At 38.7% G+C, this 14,870-nt stretch overlaps 1 protein-coding gene across 3 annotated transcripts in view; it reads right to left on the bottom strand.

Moving 5' to 3' along the window:
* Positions 1-413: 413 nt before the first annotated feature.
* ABCD3 (ATP binding cassette subfamily D member 3) overlaps positions 414-14,870 on the bottom strand; it is a 40,501-nt gene continuing 26,044 nt past the window's right edge. For 2 of the 3 annotated variants that reach the window (XM_063136029.1, XM_063136026.1), the window contains exons 10-23: positions 14,693-14,762; positions 13,517-13,586; positions 12,777-12,874; positions 12,586-12,677; positions 11,758-11,846; positions 11,599-11,671; positions 10,337-10,400; positions 8,862-8,939; positions 8,041-8,106; positions 7,868-7,957; positions 5,893-6,012; positions 5,118-5,222; positions 3,826-3,882; positions 414-3,254 (exon numbers count right to left, since the gene is read on the bottom strand). In XM_063136029.1, coding sequence (XP_062992099.1) covers positions 3,177-3,254; positions 3,826-3,882; positions 5,118-5,222; positions 5,893-6,012; positions 7,868-7,957; positions 8,041-8,106; positions 8,862-8,939; positions 10,337-10,400; positions 11,599-11,671; positions 11,758-11,846; positions 12,586-12,677; positions 12,777-12,874; positions 13,517-13,586; positions 14,693-14,762 — 1,150 coding nt within the window. In that variant the 3' untranslated portion in view covers positions 414-3,176. The remainder of the gene's footprint in view (positions 3,255-3,825; positions 3,883-5,117; positions 5,223-5,892; positions 6,013-7,867; positions 7,958-8,040; positions 8,107-8,861; positions 8,940-10,336; positions 10,401-11,598; positions 11,672-11,757; positions 11,847-12,585; positions 12,678-12,776; positions 12,875-13,516; positions 13,587-14,692; positions 14,763-14,870) is intronic. The other variant, XM_063136038.1, reaches the window with a different exon arrangement.

The following is a 14,870-nucleotide window of genomic DNA, read 5'->3' as shown; positions in this document are numbered from 1 at the left end:
ACATCTCTAAAAATGGGGTGTGCCATAGAATCGCGGGTGTGTTTTAGGTTTTGTTGTTGTTGGTACTGAAATTAGTGTGTATCTTACAATTGATGGCGTCTTACAATCGAACAAATACGGTATTTACATTCTCTCTCTCTCTCTCTCTCTCATACACACACACACACACACAAACACACAGACTAAAGGTGACTTGATCTCAGGGCCAGGTCGAATATATCTTTGTTTTAGTAATGTAATGTCTGTAATTCAGACTTATAGGTAATCAAGTCTACTAACTTCTTTAGCTAGATAAAAAGTGTGACCATTTGCCATATTACAATATGAAAGACTAAAGAATGTGGCCACCTATTGGTAGGGTTTTAAAAGCTTTCTATATGATATCCATTTAAAACAAACAAACAAAGCCTAGGTTGTCTCAGATTTATTATTCAGAGGCACTTATATAGAAAAATCTTACATTTATATAGCGCCTTTCCTCCCAAAGTGCTTTACAAGCTACAATTAAAGTACAGCAATTATTTCCCATTGAAATGGGAGTCATCTGTGATTACCAGAGTACCAAATAATACCAGCCAAAATTATGTGACATAGAGATGCTTCATTTTTGCTGACTTCCCCATCATGTCAAAACTTCCAGTTTAAGCCATCACAAAAGCAGCAATCAATGTACAAGGTCATAGCACAAATCCATAGCGGAACCATATTTCTGGATCATTTCACAAAACATTTGAAAACATTTCCACTAAAAAGCATAATTTCAAAATACTGCTTCCCTTGAGCACTGCTCTACCTTCATACTTGCTTCCTCATGGGGTCAGTCTTTCTTTGATGTATGATTGATATTGAAACTTGAGATGTTATAAAGGACAGGCAATGTCTGAATACCCAATTACTCTTGATTTCTTATCTGGTGTTGAAGTCAGTGGACTGGTTTCATTGGTCAATGGCTACTGAAGTTAATCTGCTCTATTTGATAGACAAAATTAACCCAGTTTGTATTTAGTGTTGTTAGTAACCAGTCTTGAATGGTAATCCTTCTGGGCTTTCTGCAAAGGATGCTATATAAATAATGGGTGCTTTCTAGTTACTGACAAAAATATAACATTCTTTAAAAAACCTCAAGTCTACTACTAGTTAAGATTAGCACAGACCTCTCTGAAAAATGAATACAAATATTTAAAAAGCAGCAATTTCTGCTCTAAAAAATATAACAGTTCCTTAGAAAGAGTTGTGTTTGAGAAAGCCAGTCTCACTAGAACAGCCATTACAAAATAGTTAATCTGAAAGACAGGGATTATATGGAAAAAGAAGTTTTCATTATCAGCATAGCAACCTGCATCTCAGAGTTACATTCTAGATCACCATCCAATCCGAAACTATTGTGCCACTTTAACATCGGGTGTTATGATATGGTCTTGGATATATCATCCCACTGTAAGCATGGGTCAGCTAGCACAACCAATCTCAGAATCAGTCTGTAAAGTTCTTTAAACAAACATAAAACAGGTATAGAAGGGTAACTCTTGGCCAGATTAAATAAGAAAAGTGAGAAGTGATGACAGATAAGAGTTAGTTCTGTGATAAGTTGCTTTTAAACTCACTGCTAGTTTACCCTGTTGTAGCTCTCCACTGATGAGTTGCATAAAAGCATGACGTCAATGGCATTTATAAATGCTGAACTTGGAAGCAGTACGAGAAGAACAAATCCAATTGGTGGTTTGGAACTTTGACAAGTAGCAGCCTTACTACGAAAGGGGGCTAAAGTAAGTCTGACATATAATCACTAACAGATTTTTAGTGGGGGGAAACCAGCAATCACATTTATTTGCATATGTAGTGCATGACTTAATGTAGTGCATTTCTATATTACATCATAGGGACAAAACCACATACCCAGACTTTTGTTGTACTACAGAGGATTTCAGAATTTTTTTATAGGCTAAATGGCAGCTTATTACACAGCCAGGCTAGCCAGCCACTGTCTTCCCATTCCCAACTATACAGCTAATCCTAGGCAATGATCCCATATCATCATGTGGCAACCAGAATTGCTTCCACCAGAAAATTAATACTTTTGGAAGTCTCTGTTATATGTGGTCTTGCCAGAATGTAACAGTTTGCAATTGCTTCATACCAATTTGGGAAGTGCTCATATATGGTTAAGAATTAAGTAATTTTTATGGAAGTCATTTCTAGGATGCAAAAACAATAATAAAAAACATAGTTCAAGTAACAAAAATCATTTCTAAAAGGCTTTGAACTGCTATAACTCAGGCATTACACATTTTAAAAAATCACACATGTGCACACACTAAAAAGAAAAAATCCAGTAGGCAAAGTTCACCTTCTGAGATATCTGAATCCATGTGGCAGATGTCCATGGCAATTTATTTAGAACTTGTATACAGCTTCCCAGAGCTATCAAATGGCTCAGAACCCTCCTAAATGAGAACAAGGCAAAATGGAACAGCACTGTTTATTTAGGTTTTGTTGAAGAACAGGATCCAAAGAGCAGTGGGAAGCTATGCAGAGAGAATGGGATGCAGGATCTCCCCTGGAATGAGCTCATCTTATAAAAGCTGATTTGGGACACACTTTTGCCCTGAACCCAGTACTATTGCAAGCAAAGCTTCACCACAACCTCAGGCAAAGGAAAGGCTCACTGCTCTGTGCAATGCTGCAGTACATTTGGCTAGTACTACCCTGAAAAGAGTATGATATTCAGTATCATAAACTGATGCAGCAGGATATGACATAAAAATTCATGTCTCCTGTACTGGGCTGAGAGGAGGTAGTGACCTTAACTTTAATAAGGGTTCTTCCCCAGAGGAATTGGAGGTCAAATTAATTGACTTCAGAATGTTTACATCCCAAGATGAATCAACGTTACAGTGATTTAAGCCCAATTTAATTTAGGCAGGTTTTTTTTTTAAAAAAACAACACCACAAGAATAAGGACATTCTTAGTACATATTAATAATTAAATCAACATATACACAAATTAGTAATAGTCTACATAATAGTAAATGCATTGACGGCTTGTTTTGGATGGCATGTTATCCTATTCCTAGTTATTGGTTTGAAGTAGCCCAGTAGCTTTGTTATGTTACAGTGTACTCTGTCTTTCTATGCACTGTGCTATTATCAGTCACTGGAGTAGGTTGCAGGGAGGTTTAAGAACCAAATTCAATGGTGTCTTCAGTAATCTTCTTGAATTCATAGTTTCCTCTTCCATCCATGTGAAGGTAAAACTGAGAAGAAGAAAAACATTAGTGAACTTTGATTTTTTTTTAAAGAGGAAAAAAAACTGTTTAGATTAGGACTGCCTACATTATAGGAATTTACATCAATCTATGTTTTCTTGGAAAGAACAGTGTAAAATGTTGTGTATGTTATACCACTATCTGGTGGCATTAGCAAGGTGCTGGAGTAAATAGTTGCTTCTCTTTTAAGGTGTTTTTAATTGATATGCCTAAATTGTTTTTGCATTTCCCCTCTTTTTTCCTTGCTGTTTTAGCATTTTGAAGCTGCTTTATTGTTGCAGTGAAATTGTTTTATAAATGGTTAATATAATGTATTAATTTATTAAATGGTTAATTTGTTATTTTAATTTATGCTTTTAGCTGCCTTGGACTCATTGAGGAAAAGCAGAGTATAAATATATTAAATAAATCAACATTCAGACATCTCTACAATTATTCAGTGAATTTTGCAAAACCTACCATAAAGCTATTCATTTTATTCTTAAAACACAGATGTAGGAAATCAAGGCATCTTAATGAGAGAGGCATGTACTTTATTTATCAATAAAATAAACCTTACTTCATGATGCTTCCAGAGTGACTTTCTGTGAGAAACTGTGAAAAGAGTGATGCCAACCTAAAGTAACACAATACAGATGAAGTTAAAATAAGCTTTCCAATGTTAGTCTTCCATTAAACTTTATCCAAATTAAAAAACAAAAAACAAAAATTGAAGGGTCAACCTTCATGTAATGTGCGGAATCGGTGATTGAATCTTATAGTGTCTTTTTTCTTCTTCTCCCCGTTGGGGTAGGGAACAATTTGGAACACGGTGTCTCTTGATGCAATTGCCCCACTGCAGCTAATGAAACTATATTTTGGTGTCTGCAAATTTCCTCTCCACAGGTAATAACAGCTTGGAATGGGGGAGGGGGCAATTTGCACTAGCGAATCTGTATGGGAGCAAATGACCCAATCCAAAAATCTCTCAATCCCTGAAGCTGCTTTTGGAAAGAGACATTGAAAGTTCCAATCACAGATCTCCTGTGTCAGCTCTGATATGACTAATATCACATATGGACTCAATTTTTAAAATACCATTCATTACTATGGGGTAAATTTAAAGACATTCACATATTTCTTACCATGACTGAAGACTAATTAGCTTTAATCTGAATATCCTATAAATTGTTTTGCAACTATACAGGTTTTGCTAAAAATGTATCATTTAAAAAAATCTTTTCTTCAGTTACTATAGTTAGGAATATATAAAACTGTGAACTTGCAGCCAATGCATTGAAACATATTAAGTCATATCTGATTGTGTCCCTTTACTCAGAAAAGGCTCTTTGTTCCAGCAGAGGCCTCTATGCCTGAAAGGGGAAGGAGGTGATTTTGTTTTTGTTTTTTTGTGAATTCCCTATTTCTCCTCCTGACACCACGTTACCTCCCACATTGTTCCAAAGGGTCCCCCAACCATCTGTATGAGATGTTGCAGCTCTGGGGTCTGCAAAGGGAAGATGGAATCAGCAAAAATTGTCATCCCACCCCCTCTATTCATGCAAGCTTCTACAAACAGCTTCACAGGAATGAATAGGAGTGAAGAGCCTTCCATGAGGAGAGGGACACAATCACATAGATCCTGTAGAAAACGTCGGATAAGTGATTTGATAATCTGTCTTCTCTCTTTCTCTGGGCATGCATTATGTCTCCTGTGCTTTACTCTGTCTTTTTCAATATAAGTATAAGAACCCAGGGATACTACAGTTGAATATACTGTTACTTAAACTTCTTCACGTTGCTTTCAAAGTTAGAACTTAAACTGATAATGCAAACAGCTAGTGGACTTTGAACAACAGCAGGCATACATACTTTCCGACAATGGCTGTAGATATAACCTTCTACGTCAACGCTAACGGCACTAGTACATTCGTCCAGAATTGCAAACTGGGGTTTATGATAAAACAGTCTGGCCATCTGCAATGCAAAATCAGATGCTAAAAAAATAATCCATGATACCATAACATACTCTTCGTATATTTTGTTACAAAAGTGCACTAAAACTTCCACATACAAGAAAACATTTTAACGAATCATATAAATGAATTATATTATATATAAGGGATAGTCAAATTAAAGTACTGCAATGAAAATCTGAATTCATCCCATGTTCCTGATGATCTAAGGAGGGCTTCAGTGACTATATGCTCTTTGTATGAGGCACTGGAATAAAGCAGCTATTTATGTTTAGAATATAACAGATTCTCTCTCTCTCTTAATTTTCTGCCTTTCATCAGAAAATGGATGCAACAGTTCTCAATCTACTGCCATTACACAGATTTGAGGGAAGGAACACAGCTCACCGCTAGAGCATATGCTCTATTCAATCACTGAGAACCTGAAGAGCTGCTGCCAGTTAGAGTAAATACCGAGCTAAATGGAATAACATTAAGTAAGACAAGCTCCTCGGGTTATCATTACTTTAAAAATGTTATAAGGAGACAGCTCATTCGTTTCCTCCTTTTAACTGTTCTCAATAGCAGGCATTATGAAACATTTTGCTCATATTTAATTAAGGAACAACAGTTTTAATGAAGTTATGCCCATCCTCAGGGTGCTTAAAAATCATTGTGTGAAGACCACGTACTGCCATCCTCTGTTTCTCTCCTCCACTGAGAACATCCATCCAGTCCTGAACACTGTCCCAGCCTCCTTCACGTTCCAGGATCTGCCCCAACTGGACATTATCTAAGTACTCCTTTAGCACCTGCAAGCAAAACAGTAGACAAATATAGATCCATGTGCTTACAAAGACACTTGCTTGATGACTTCTCCTAGTTCATCTTAATATTCCCACCCATAAAAGGTGCTTAGAATGATTTAGTTCAACATGCTTCATCACATATCTATAGTAACAAACAATACCAAAACATATCAAGCAAGCTGAAGTGAGTACTTCGACTTCCATCCACCTCAGCATTGAAATCTAATGTAAGTTATGCTGCTCATTATGCAAAAACACACACAGTCCTTCTGAAAGTAGTTCAGCCTTCGAATCCATTATCAAGAGGAAGTCTGCCCACCACTTTCTCTGTGCTGTGTTTCTTTCACTTTCAATTGGTTCCCTGCCTTTTCATCTTGAGCAGGGTCATGAAACAGCAATAGCTACCACAAATGTGCTTGGGCTCCCAAATCACGGTAGCAGAAGTAGATAGTGGGATCTTTTAGGTACCTTGCCTCCTCTCATAGTTGGAAGCAGAGCACAGGGACCAGGGGGGTGCCTTCACGACGAAGCTTTATTATTATTTATTATTATTCATTACATTTATATACTGCCCCATAGCTGAAGCTCTCTGGGCGGTTTACGAAGATTAAAAACAGTGAACATTAAAAATAAATATGCCCTTTGGCTGCTGGTTCCCTCAAACCCCGCAGCATCACAGCTGCAGGGGGGAATGTTAAACCTCCACAACAGGAGGCTTTAACCATGGTGAACAAAGCAAAAAGCCTTATTCGCCGTGGATAAAGCCGTGGTTTAAGGTGTCTTCTGAACACAGCCTGGCTTTCTGACTTAACCACCATGGTTAAAGCCGTGGTTTAAGGTGTCTTCTGAACACAGCCTGGCTTTCTGACTTAACCACCATGGTTAAAGCCGTGGTTTAAGGGGTCTTCTGAATGGGCCCACTCTATGCAAATAGACTGGCAAGCTGGAGTTTTGTCCCCTCTCTCCCCCACCCTACCCATGCGCCCTGCCTTTAACATCAACTGTTCAGACAAAAAAAAATGTGCCCTGGCTTTACTTTCCTGTAGACATGGGTGCTTGCCAAGTTTGCTACCTGGGAGCAATTGTTACCTGCTCTAGGTAAGTGGCAAAGTTGAAATGAATCTACAACAAATGTATAGGGTTAGCTTTTCTAAGCAGACCCCTATAAAGTGCAAAATTACAACTGAGCAAATTAGTGCTTACAGCAGCTTGTGGCACTGAGGCCATAATCAAGCAATTGGCTATAAAGCATGACAGTAAACAAAGTAGAAATGCAAAGTAGATGTTAAAGATGGTAGCCAAAATTGAAAACTAGCGAGACAATTCTCTCTCTCTCTCTCTCTGCCATGTACTTGTAATCTGTCTTGTAATAGTTTCAGGGTTAGGGTTTCAGGGATACATGCATTTTCTTTTTCAGATTGTATCCCTAATGGAAAACGAGGGCTCAGAATTTGTAGAGTTAGCTCCCCACTCCCATCTGTCGTTTAAATCACAGAGACCCCTCTTTATATTTGCAGCATTTTCTTTTCCTCCTCCTCTGTTTGCACACATTAGAGTTGATCACAATTCCAAGTGTGTCAACTAGTGGTAATTAACCATATTGCAACTACATCACAATTGGTTGCATGAATCAATGCAACCTGTGTTCAGCCAAATAAGTTTCTCTTTAAAAAACGCACATACACAAATACAATATACCTGTGCTGAGTCAAATATTGTATAAAAACTATGACGTTTCTGTCATTTCTGATGATTGCATCATTTTTGTATTTAAGTTTATAGGGAACTTAACACTTCCTTGCTTTTGCTATAAAAGCTAACCTATAAAAATATTGAAAGGCCTAAAAAGGTTTTTCACCTGGTCAGAGATTCCTTTCCTTCTCTGATCTTCTACAGTATCTGGATAAATTACTTGGTCTCTGAGAGTTCCAAGGGTCATATATGGTCTCTGAAATTAAATTGTACGGGATTAGAAAGCTTGAACACACTTTAAAATTGAGAAATGTCAATTGCTGTGGTGGTTTGTATTACCTGGGGAACATAAAACAACTTTCCTCTTTCTGGTTTAGTTAGGCATCCACCGAATAGAGGCCATAACTGCAAAAAGAAAAGGAAAGATTCAGGTAGTTGTGCAATTATTATTATTATTATTATTATTATTATTATTATTATTATTATTATATTTATTTATATCTCACCTTTTTCCTAGTACTGGGACACAAGGTGGTTTACACGATTAAAACATGTACATTTATTTATTTATTTATTACATTTTTATACCGCCCAATAGCCGAAGCTCTCTGGGCGGTTCACAAAAATTAAAACAATAATTAAAACATATAAATATAAATTACAAAAGTTAAAACAGAATTAAACCTACAGTAAAATTAAAAACATGTTTTAAAAATTAAAAATTGTAACAGGTTAAAAGGGGGGGGGGGATCCAATACATTTAACACAGGTCCAGTATAGTTCCAAAAGCCTGCTGAAAAAAAAAGGTTTTTGCCTGCCTCCGAAACTGTCCCACAGAGGGATCCAGCCTAGTCTCCCTGGGAAGGGAGTTCCAGAGCCTTGGAGCAGCCACCGAGAAGGCCCTCTCCCGTGTGCCCATCAGGCATGCCTCGGATGTTGGTGGGACTGAGTGAAAGGCTTCCCCAGAAGATCTCAGAGCATGGGCAGGCTCATATGGGAGAATACGGTCTTTCAGATAACCTGGACCTGAGCTGTAGAGGGCTTTATAGGTGATAACCAGCACTTTGAATTGTACCCAGAAACAGACCGGAAGCCAGTGAAGCTGTTTTAACAGGGGAGTTGCTATTATTAAAAGAGTTCTTACTTCTGTGTTTGCTTACCTCACCAAGGACACGAAAGAGTGAACTCTTTCCACACCCATTTGGCCCACAAATCAGAACATTTGCTCCAGATCGTACCTGGAAAATAAGTCAAAGTAGCATGTGTTTAAATACTTTGAAAACATAGACTAAGTGCACTACAAGTGGTTGCTAAGTTTGCCACTGAGGCCTGCCTGGCGCCAACTCTGGCATCTTTTGGGCACCAGGTAAAGACCACCACCCTCTACTCATAGGCATTTAATGGTATATGCTGGGGCAACTGTGTCTGCTGTTTTAAACAGGTCTATTAGGGAATATATTGTTTACTTATATTGCTTTTAGCTATTTACATTATTTGAATTTTTCTGTGTTGAATTTTTTTGACATTTTTTATGTTGTATTTTGTAACACTGTCGTATTTTTATAAATTGTTGTAAACTGCCTAGAGAGCTTTGGCTATGGGTATAGAAATGAAACAAGTCAATAAATGAGAGGCCACCAGTGAGGGAGGAAGCAGCAGCCAGGCACCTCTCCACCGTGCCTGGGTCCAGCTCCAGCTGAGAGCCCCCTCCCTCTGATTTTATACATTCAAATGAAATTATCTCCCAAACTAATGGAGTTAACAAAAATGTGTAATTACCAAAAATAATTGTCATTAAATTTGAAACATTTCAGAAAAATAATCATCTCTGTAACGTAAACGGGTGTGAAGTTACGCATATTCAAATGTGGCAACTACATAATAGCGTGGCAGCCATGTTGATGATGTCATCACGCAGCCCCCCACTACTGGAATTTTGTAAGACTCACTTTTCTGAGACACTTAAGTCATATATAAACCAGAAATATTCACTAAGCTTTTGCACTCTTCGAGTAAATAAATCCTGCTCTGACTCCTGGACTATAGGTGGGTAGTCACAGAGGGTAAGAGGCATGCAGGTGGGCGGTGGGACCAAGAGGCAGCTGCTCGCTCAAGTGCCTCCCAGCCACACAGGGTGATTGCTTGGGCAACTGGCTGGCTGTGCCTGCTGGCTGCACTCACTGCTTCTTGGTCCCGCTGGTCACATGCACATGGCCAGTGGGACCAAGGGTTGGTGGGCGTGGCAGGTGGGCATGGCGTGCTGGTTGCCCAAACAAGCTGTCCAGGTGGGTGGGAGCCACCCAGGAGGCCTGCGAGAGCAGTCACTTCTTGATCCTGGTGGTTGCTTGCAGGTGGCCAGTGAGACCAAAATGTGGTGAGTTTGCGCACGGGTGCTGTTGCCAGCCCCAGCCCCACCGTTCTTTGAAAATTTTGCCGCCTGATGCACCTGCATCAAGCACCTTCATGGAAGGCCAGCCCTGCATCACAACCGTAGATCATGCTATGCCTGAGTGTCACCTGACCTTCTGGAGAAGGTTTTTGAGGGGGAGGAGACGATGGGAAAGTTTCTTTATCTCATGCAGACTTTGGATCCAACCAATTATTTGAAGATGAAATGGTGCATGTCAAAACATACCTCGAAGTTGAGATCTTTAAGCAAGATATCCCCATTTGGTGTCGCCAATGGAACATGATCAAATCTTTAAGGAAAACAGACATACCACAATTACAATCACAGTTGAGATAAGAGAACATGCTTACTGAATTATTACTACACAACAGACCAAAACTTTTGACATAGCTATACCACAAAACAAAGCACAGTTAAAAGGTGCTGTATAGAATAGATTAATATGATATTCTGTGCCAGAGTGCAGAAAAATACATGAAAGTCTCAGAATCGGAGAATGTGGAAATTGTAATGATTAGGAAGTAGACTAGTCTCTTCTCCTCTTTGGTAGTCTTTCTTCCCAAGAATGATGCAGAACAGGACTGGAGATGGAAATAAGCTTAACCAAAATGCTGTCACATTTTCTGTTGCCATCCCAGTTTAAGAGAATCTTTGAGAATCTCTAGGCAACCTGAAAACTCAACCACTATTTTGATCCCTAGTTCCCTCCCAATGATTAACAGTATAATTTGGACAAGCACTGACTTATTCCAACCACCATTTATTCTTTCACTATTAACAGCCACACCTTGAGAAAAGCTCTTAGGCCCAAGGGATGGTAGCATCTATAAACAACTAATTAGGGTGACGAAAAAGCTGGGCCTACAAAGCTGCCTCACAAAAAGCCATTCAACTCTTGCCCAGTACCGCCTACTTAAATGGCAGAAGCTCTGCAATGTCTCATGTGATACAAATTAGGTAAGCTTCTGCAAGAATGTATAATTTGCATTGAAATGTAACTTTGGTATTTATTTTATACGATTAGCATCTATGAGTGCTGCAGTTTCGTCACAGGATGTCTGGTAACAAATGCTGAAATCCTTCCTTACACAAGCCCACTTCAGAACGGTGCTCACATTATGGGAGAAAATGTGAAGAAAAGGGCTCTACCTATAGCTCCATTCCGAGTAATCCACAATAACTCGTGGCTCTGACATCCATGGATTTGTGTGGAGATCTGAGATGGGGAAACCTACTCACATAAAACCCTACATGGGTAGGTTTGCCCAGATCCTAGAATCTTGATTGCACAGCGAACAAGGGTTTTTACCATTGTTTTAATATGTTTGTTAGGTATTCTTGTTTTTCTTTGAATTGTTGTACCTTGCCTTGGTGACATTTGGGGAAGGCTGGTATGGAAATACTGATTAATAAATGAAAATAAGAAGTATGGGTAGGTGGAACTGAGGCCAATGAGAAAGGTATAAGGTACGAGGCCCCTTACGTACTTGATAATGTTATCAGCTATGAGAATTCGTCCAGCACCAGGAATCAGTGGGACAGTGTGCTCTAGATCTGAATCTTAAATTAAAAACAAACACAAACACATTAGAACATAGATCAGCATTGCCATGAGTTAAATATCTGTATTAAGGTTTGCTAGTTACCTTTTTCTTGTGTTAACATGGTCCGCTGGTATTTGCCACTGTTTAACTCCTTTAGAACTTGCATTAATTCTGTAATCCGAGCTGTGAAGCTAAAAGTTTAAAGCTGATTGAATTGAAAAGATATTGATTTTTCCCCCCTTCAAAATTAAGTTTCAGAGATAAATTTAATATCCAAAACTGTTAACACTGATATCATAACAATGCAAACCACTTTTATTTACATAGTGTAACTGATAGTTGTGAAACATTTTCCCCACAAGGCACAAAGTTGTTTCAACTGCTAACTTTCTTAGGTCAGGAATACTGAAACTTCTGGCTTTAATTAGAAAATTCAGAAAGGGCTTTGTATTTTCCATAAATAAGGCTCTAACAGTAAAATCCTATCCATGTCTAATCAGAAAGAAGTTCTATTGGGTTCAGTGGGGCTTACTCCCAAGTAAATAGATAAAGGATTACAACCTAAACCTTATTAATATCTGACACAAGACATATATTTCAGGTATTTATTTTTTTAAATACAATTTTTATTGAATTAAAAGAGGCTAAGCTCTGAGAATATTATGGCAATCAAAATATTATTATTATTATTATTATTATTATTATTATTATTATTTATTTATTTATTTATATAGCACCATCAATTTATATAGCACCATCAATGTACATGGTGCTGTACAGAGTAAAACAACAGCAAAATAACAGCAACTTCCTAGAACTAGAGTTGTTGGACTTTGAAAATTACTGCAAATTTTGTCTGCTGACAAGGAGGATACATTAGGATTTATTTTACAGAGATAGTCAATTGAACACATTATTAATCAACCTTACCCTGCCAGTCGTGTCATTTCACGACCTGCCAGAACTATTCTGCCAAGAGCTTGAGACATTCTCAGTAACATCCTTCCACTTTGGTAGTAATCCTTAAAATAAAATGAAATAAAAATACAGGGTTGTCGATGAGTGAACTAACAAAATGCACGTCATCCCCCTATAACTGCTCTCAAGAGCTTATTACTTACCTCCAGAAGTTCTGCATGGCTACTATTCTGATGACGAGGATGAGATAAGTTTAAAAATGGACGGCTAACAACGAGATAGCCAACTACAGTAGCAAGGTCTACAAGATGTAAATAAAACAAATATTTCAGTTAATTCTGAATGTAAACTTTAGCATGCTTTTAAAGATGCATCAACTCAGCCTTCCTCAACCTGGGGTTCTCTAGATGGACTGCAACTCCCACCATCCCCTGTGGTGGCTGGGAAGGATGGGAGTGGCAGTCCAATACATCTGGAGGGCACCAGGTTGGGGAAGGCTGAATAAACCCAACACTCAGGCCAGCAATACTATGCAGCCCTACTCTATTCCTTATCAATCCCACCTGCTAACCTCATTCAGTTACATTTATAGTTTAAACAGTGGTTTTGATCCAAAGAAGCAAAAGTGGAACTCTGCATGTGCAAGAGGGCTTTCCCTGCTCCTGACAAGCCACTCTCCACGGTTCAGGAAGCCTCTAGAATGACGTGGGATCTGACATAAGCGAGACATTGCAGAGGAGAAGAGAATACATGGAAATCAGGGGGCCACCTTGTTCAAGTGGAAATGCCTTTTTGCTTTTGCAAACCACTTTTGGATCAAAGCCAGGCAATGGACAGTGGAGCTATGGAACATCAAAGTATTCTATTTTTCCTCTTGGGACTATCACAGAGATCTGTGATAGGAAGAAAAAAAAGTAAGAAAAAAAAAGTTGCACACACTTACATTTGGCAATGATGGTATCTATAAAGCCCATAGTAAACCGGAACAAAATGAAATTGTGCAAGTGCTCTACCTAGCAAAAGAAAAATGTTGGGAAAGGTGTCAATACATTCCATATATTTAAATAAGAGAATCATTCGCTCATGTTGAAACACATTACAGCACACACGAAGGAAGTACTTAACAAAAGGTAGGCAATACACACCCAGCAGCCTACTTTTAGGAACCTTGACAACCCAAACTTTCATTTAAACACAAGTGGGACAGTCTTTCATGGTACATAAATAAGCCCATTTCCATTCTTAGTGCCCAATAGGGAGTAAAACAGTTGGGGGAAGCAGCAGGCAAGAGAAAGGTCTGTCACCATCCCGTGGAAATCCTGTCCCACCCCACTACTTTACTGTTGCTTGGTGGCAAGTCTGCCACCCTAATGAGGATGATCAGTGGTCTGGACACAAAGCCCTATGAGGAGAGAGTGAAAGAACTGGGCATGTTTAGCCTAGAGAAGAGAAGATTGAGGGGAGAAATTACTTGAAAGGTTGTCACACAGAGGAGGGCCAGGATCTCTTCTCGATCATCCCAGAGTGCAGGACACGGAATAATGGGCTCAAGTTATGGGAAGCCCAATTCTGTCTGGACATCAGGAAAAACTTCCTGACTGTTAGAGCAGTACGACAATGGAACCAGTTACCTAGGGAGGTTGTGGGCTTTCCCACACAAAACGTAATCTTCCTTTAAAGCTTGCTAACTTCTTTGGGTACAAAGTCAAACGGCTGGTTCACAAAAGCCATTCATCTCAGCACTCTTGGCTGGGCCGTTTAATCAAACATAGGCTATACACAAGAAAGGCTTGATGGTTTACAACTTTTTTCCTTTTATTTATTTATTACATTTATATGCCGCCCCACAGCTGAAGCTCTCTGGGCGGTTTACAACAGTACATCCCATGGCAATACTACTACATCCCATGGCAATACATTTCACACAGTAATTATGCACTGTGTACATGAAAAATATATATTTTTAAAAAAACCTTGGGACCATGTCATTAGATAGTCAACTGGTTAAGACTTCCCACTGGCGCTTGTGGAAAACGTCATGTATAAAGCACTTGGACAATAGCTCCAAACTTTGTAGAATTTATTGTTTACATTATACAACTACTTTATGCCGACTTACCAGTTTGTGGAAGGCTTTGTGAATTGTTTGTTTTTCTCTTTGATTCCCATTGTAAAAAGCAATTTCCTCACTATGAAAAAATAGAGTAATTTTTAATGAACAAGCTTTCACAAGACTGACCAGAAGTCAGAACTGAACTACAGATACAGCAGAAAGAGTCTAGAGATAGTAGAATGGA

Source organism: Elgaria multicarinata, chromosome 1 (genome assembly GCF_023053635.1).
Source record: "Elgaria multicarinata webbii isolate HBS135686 ecotype San Diego chromosome 1, rElgMul1.1.pri, whole genome shotgun sequence".
Taxonomy (NCBI): domain Eukaryota; kingdom Metazoa; phylum Chordata; class Lepidosauria; order Squamata; family Anguidae; genus Elgaria; species Elgaria multicarinata.
The sequence above is the reverse complement of the archived record's forward strand: the minus strand, read 5'-3'. Positions and strand labels throughout refer to the sequence as shown.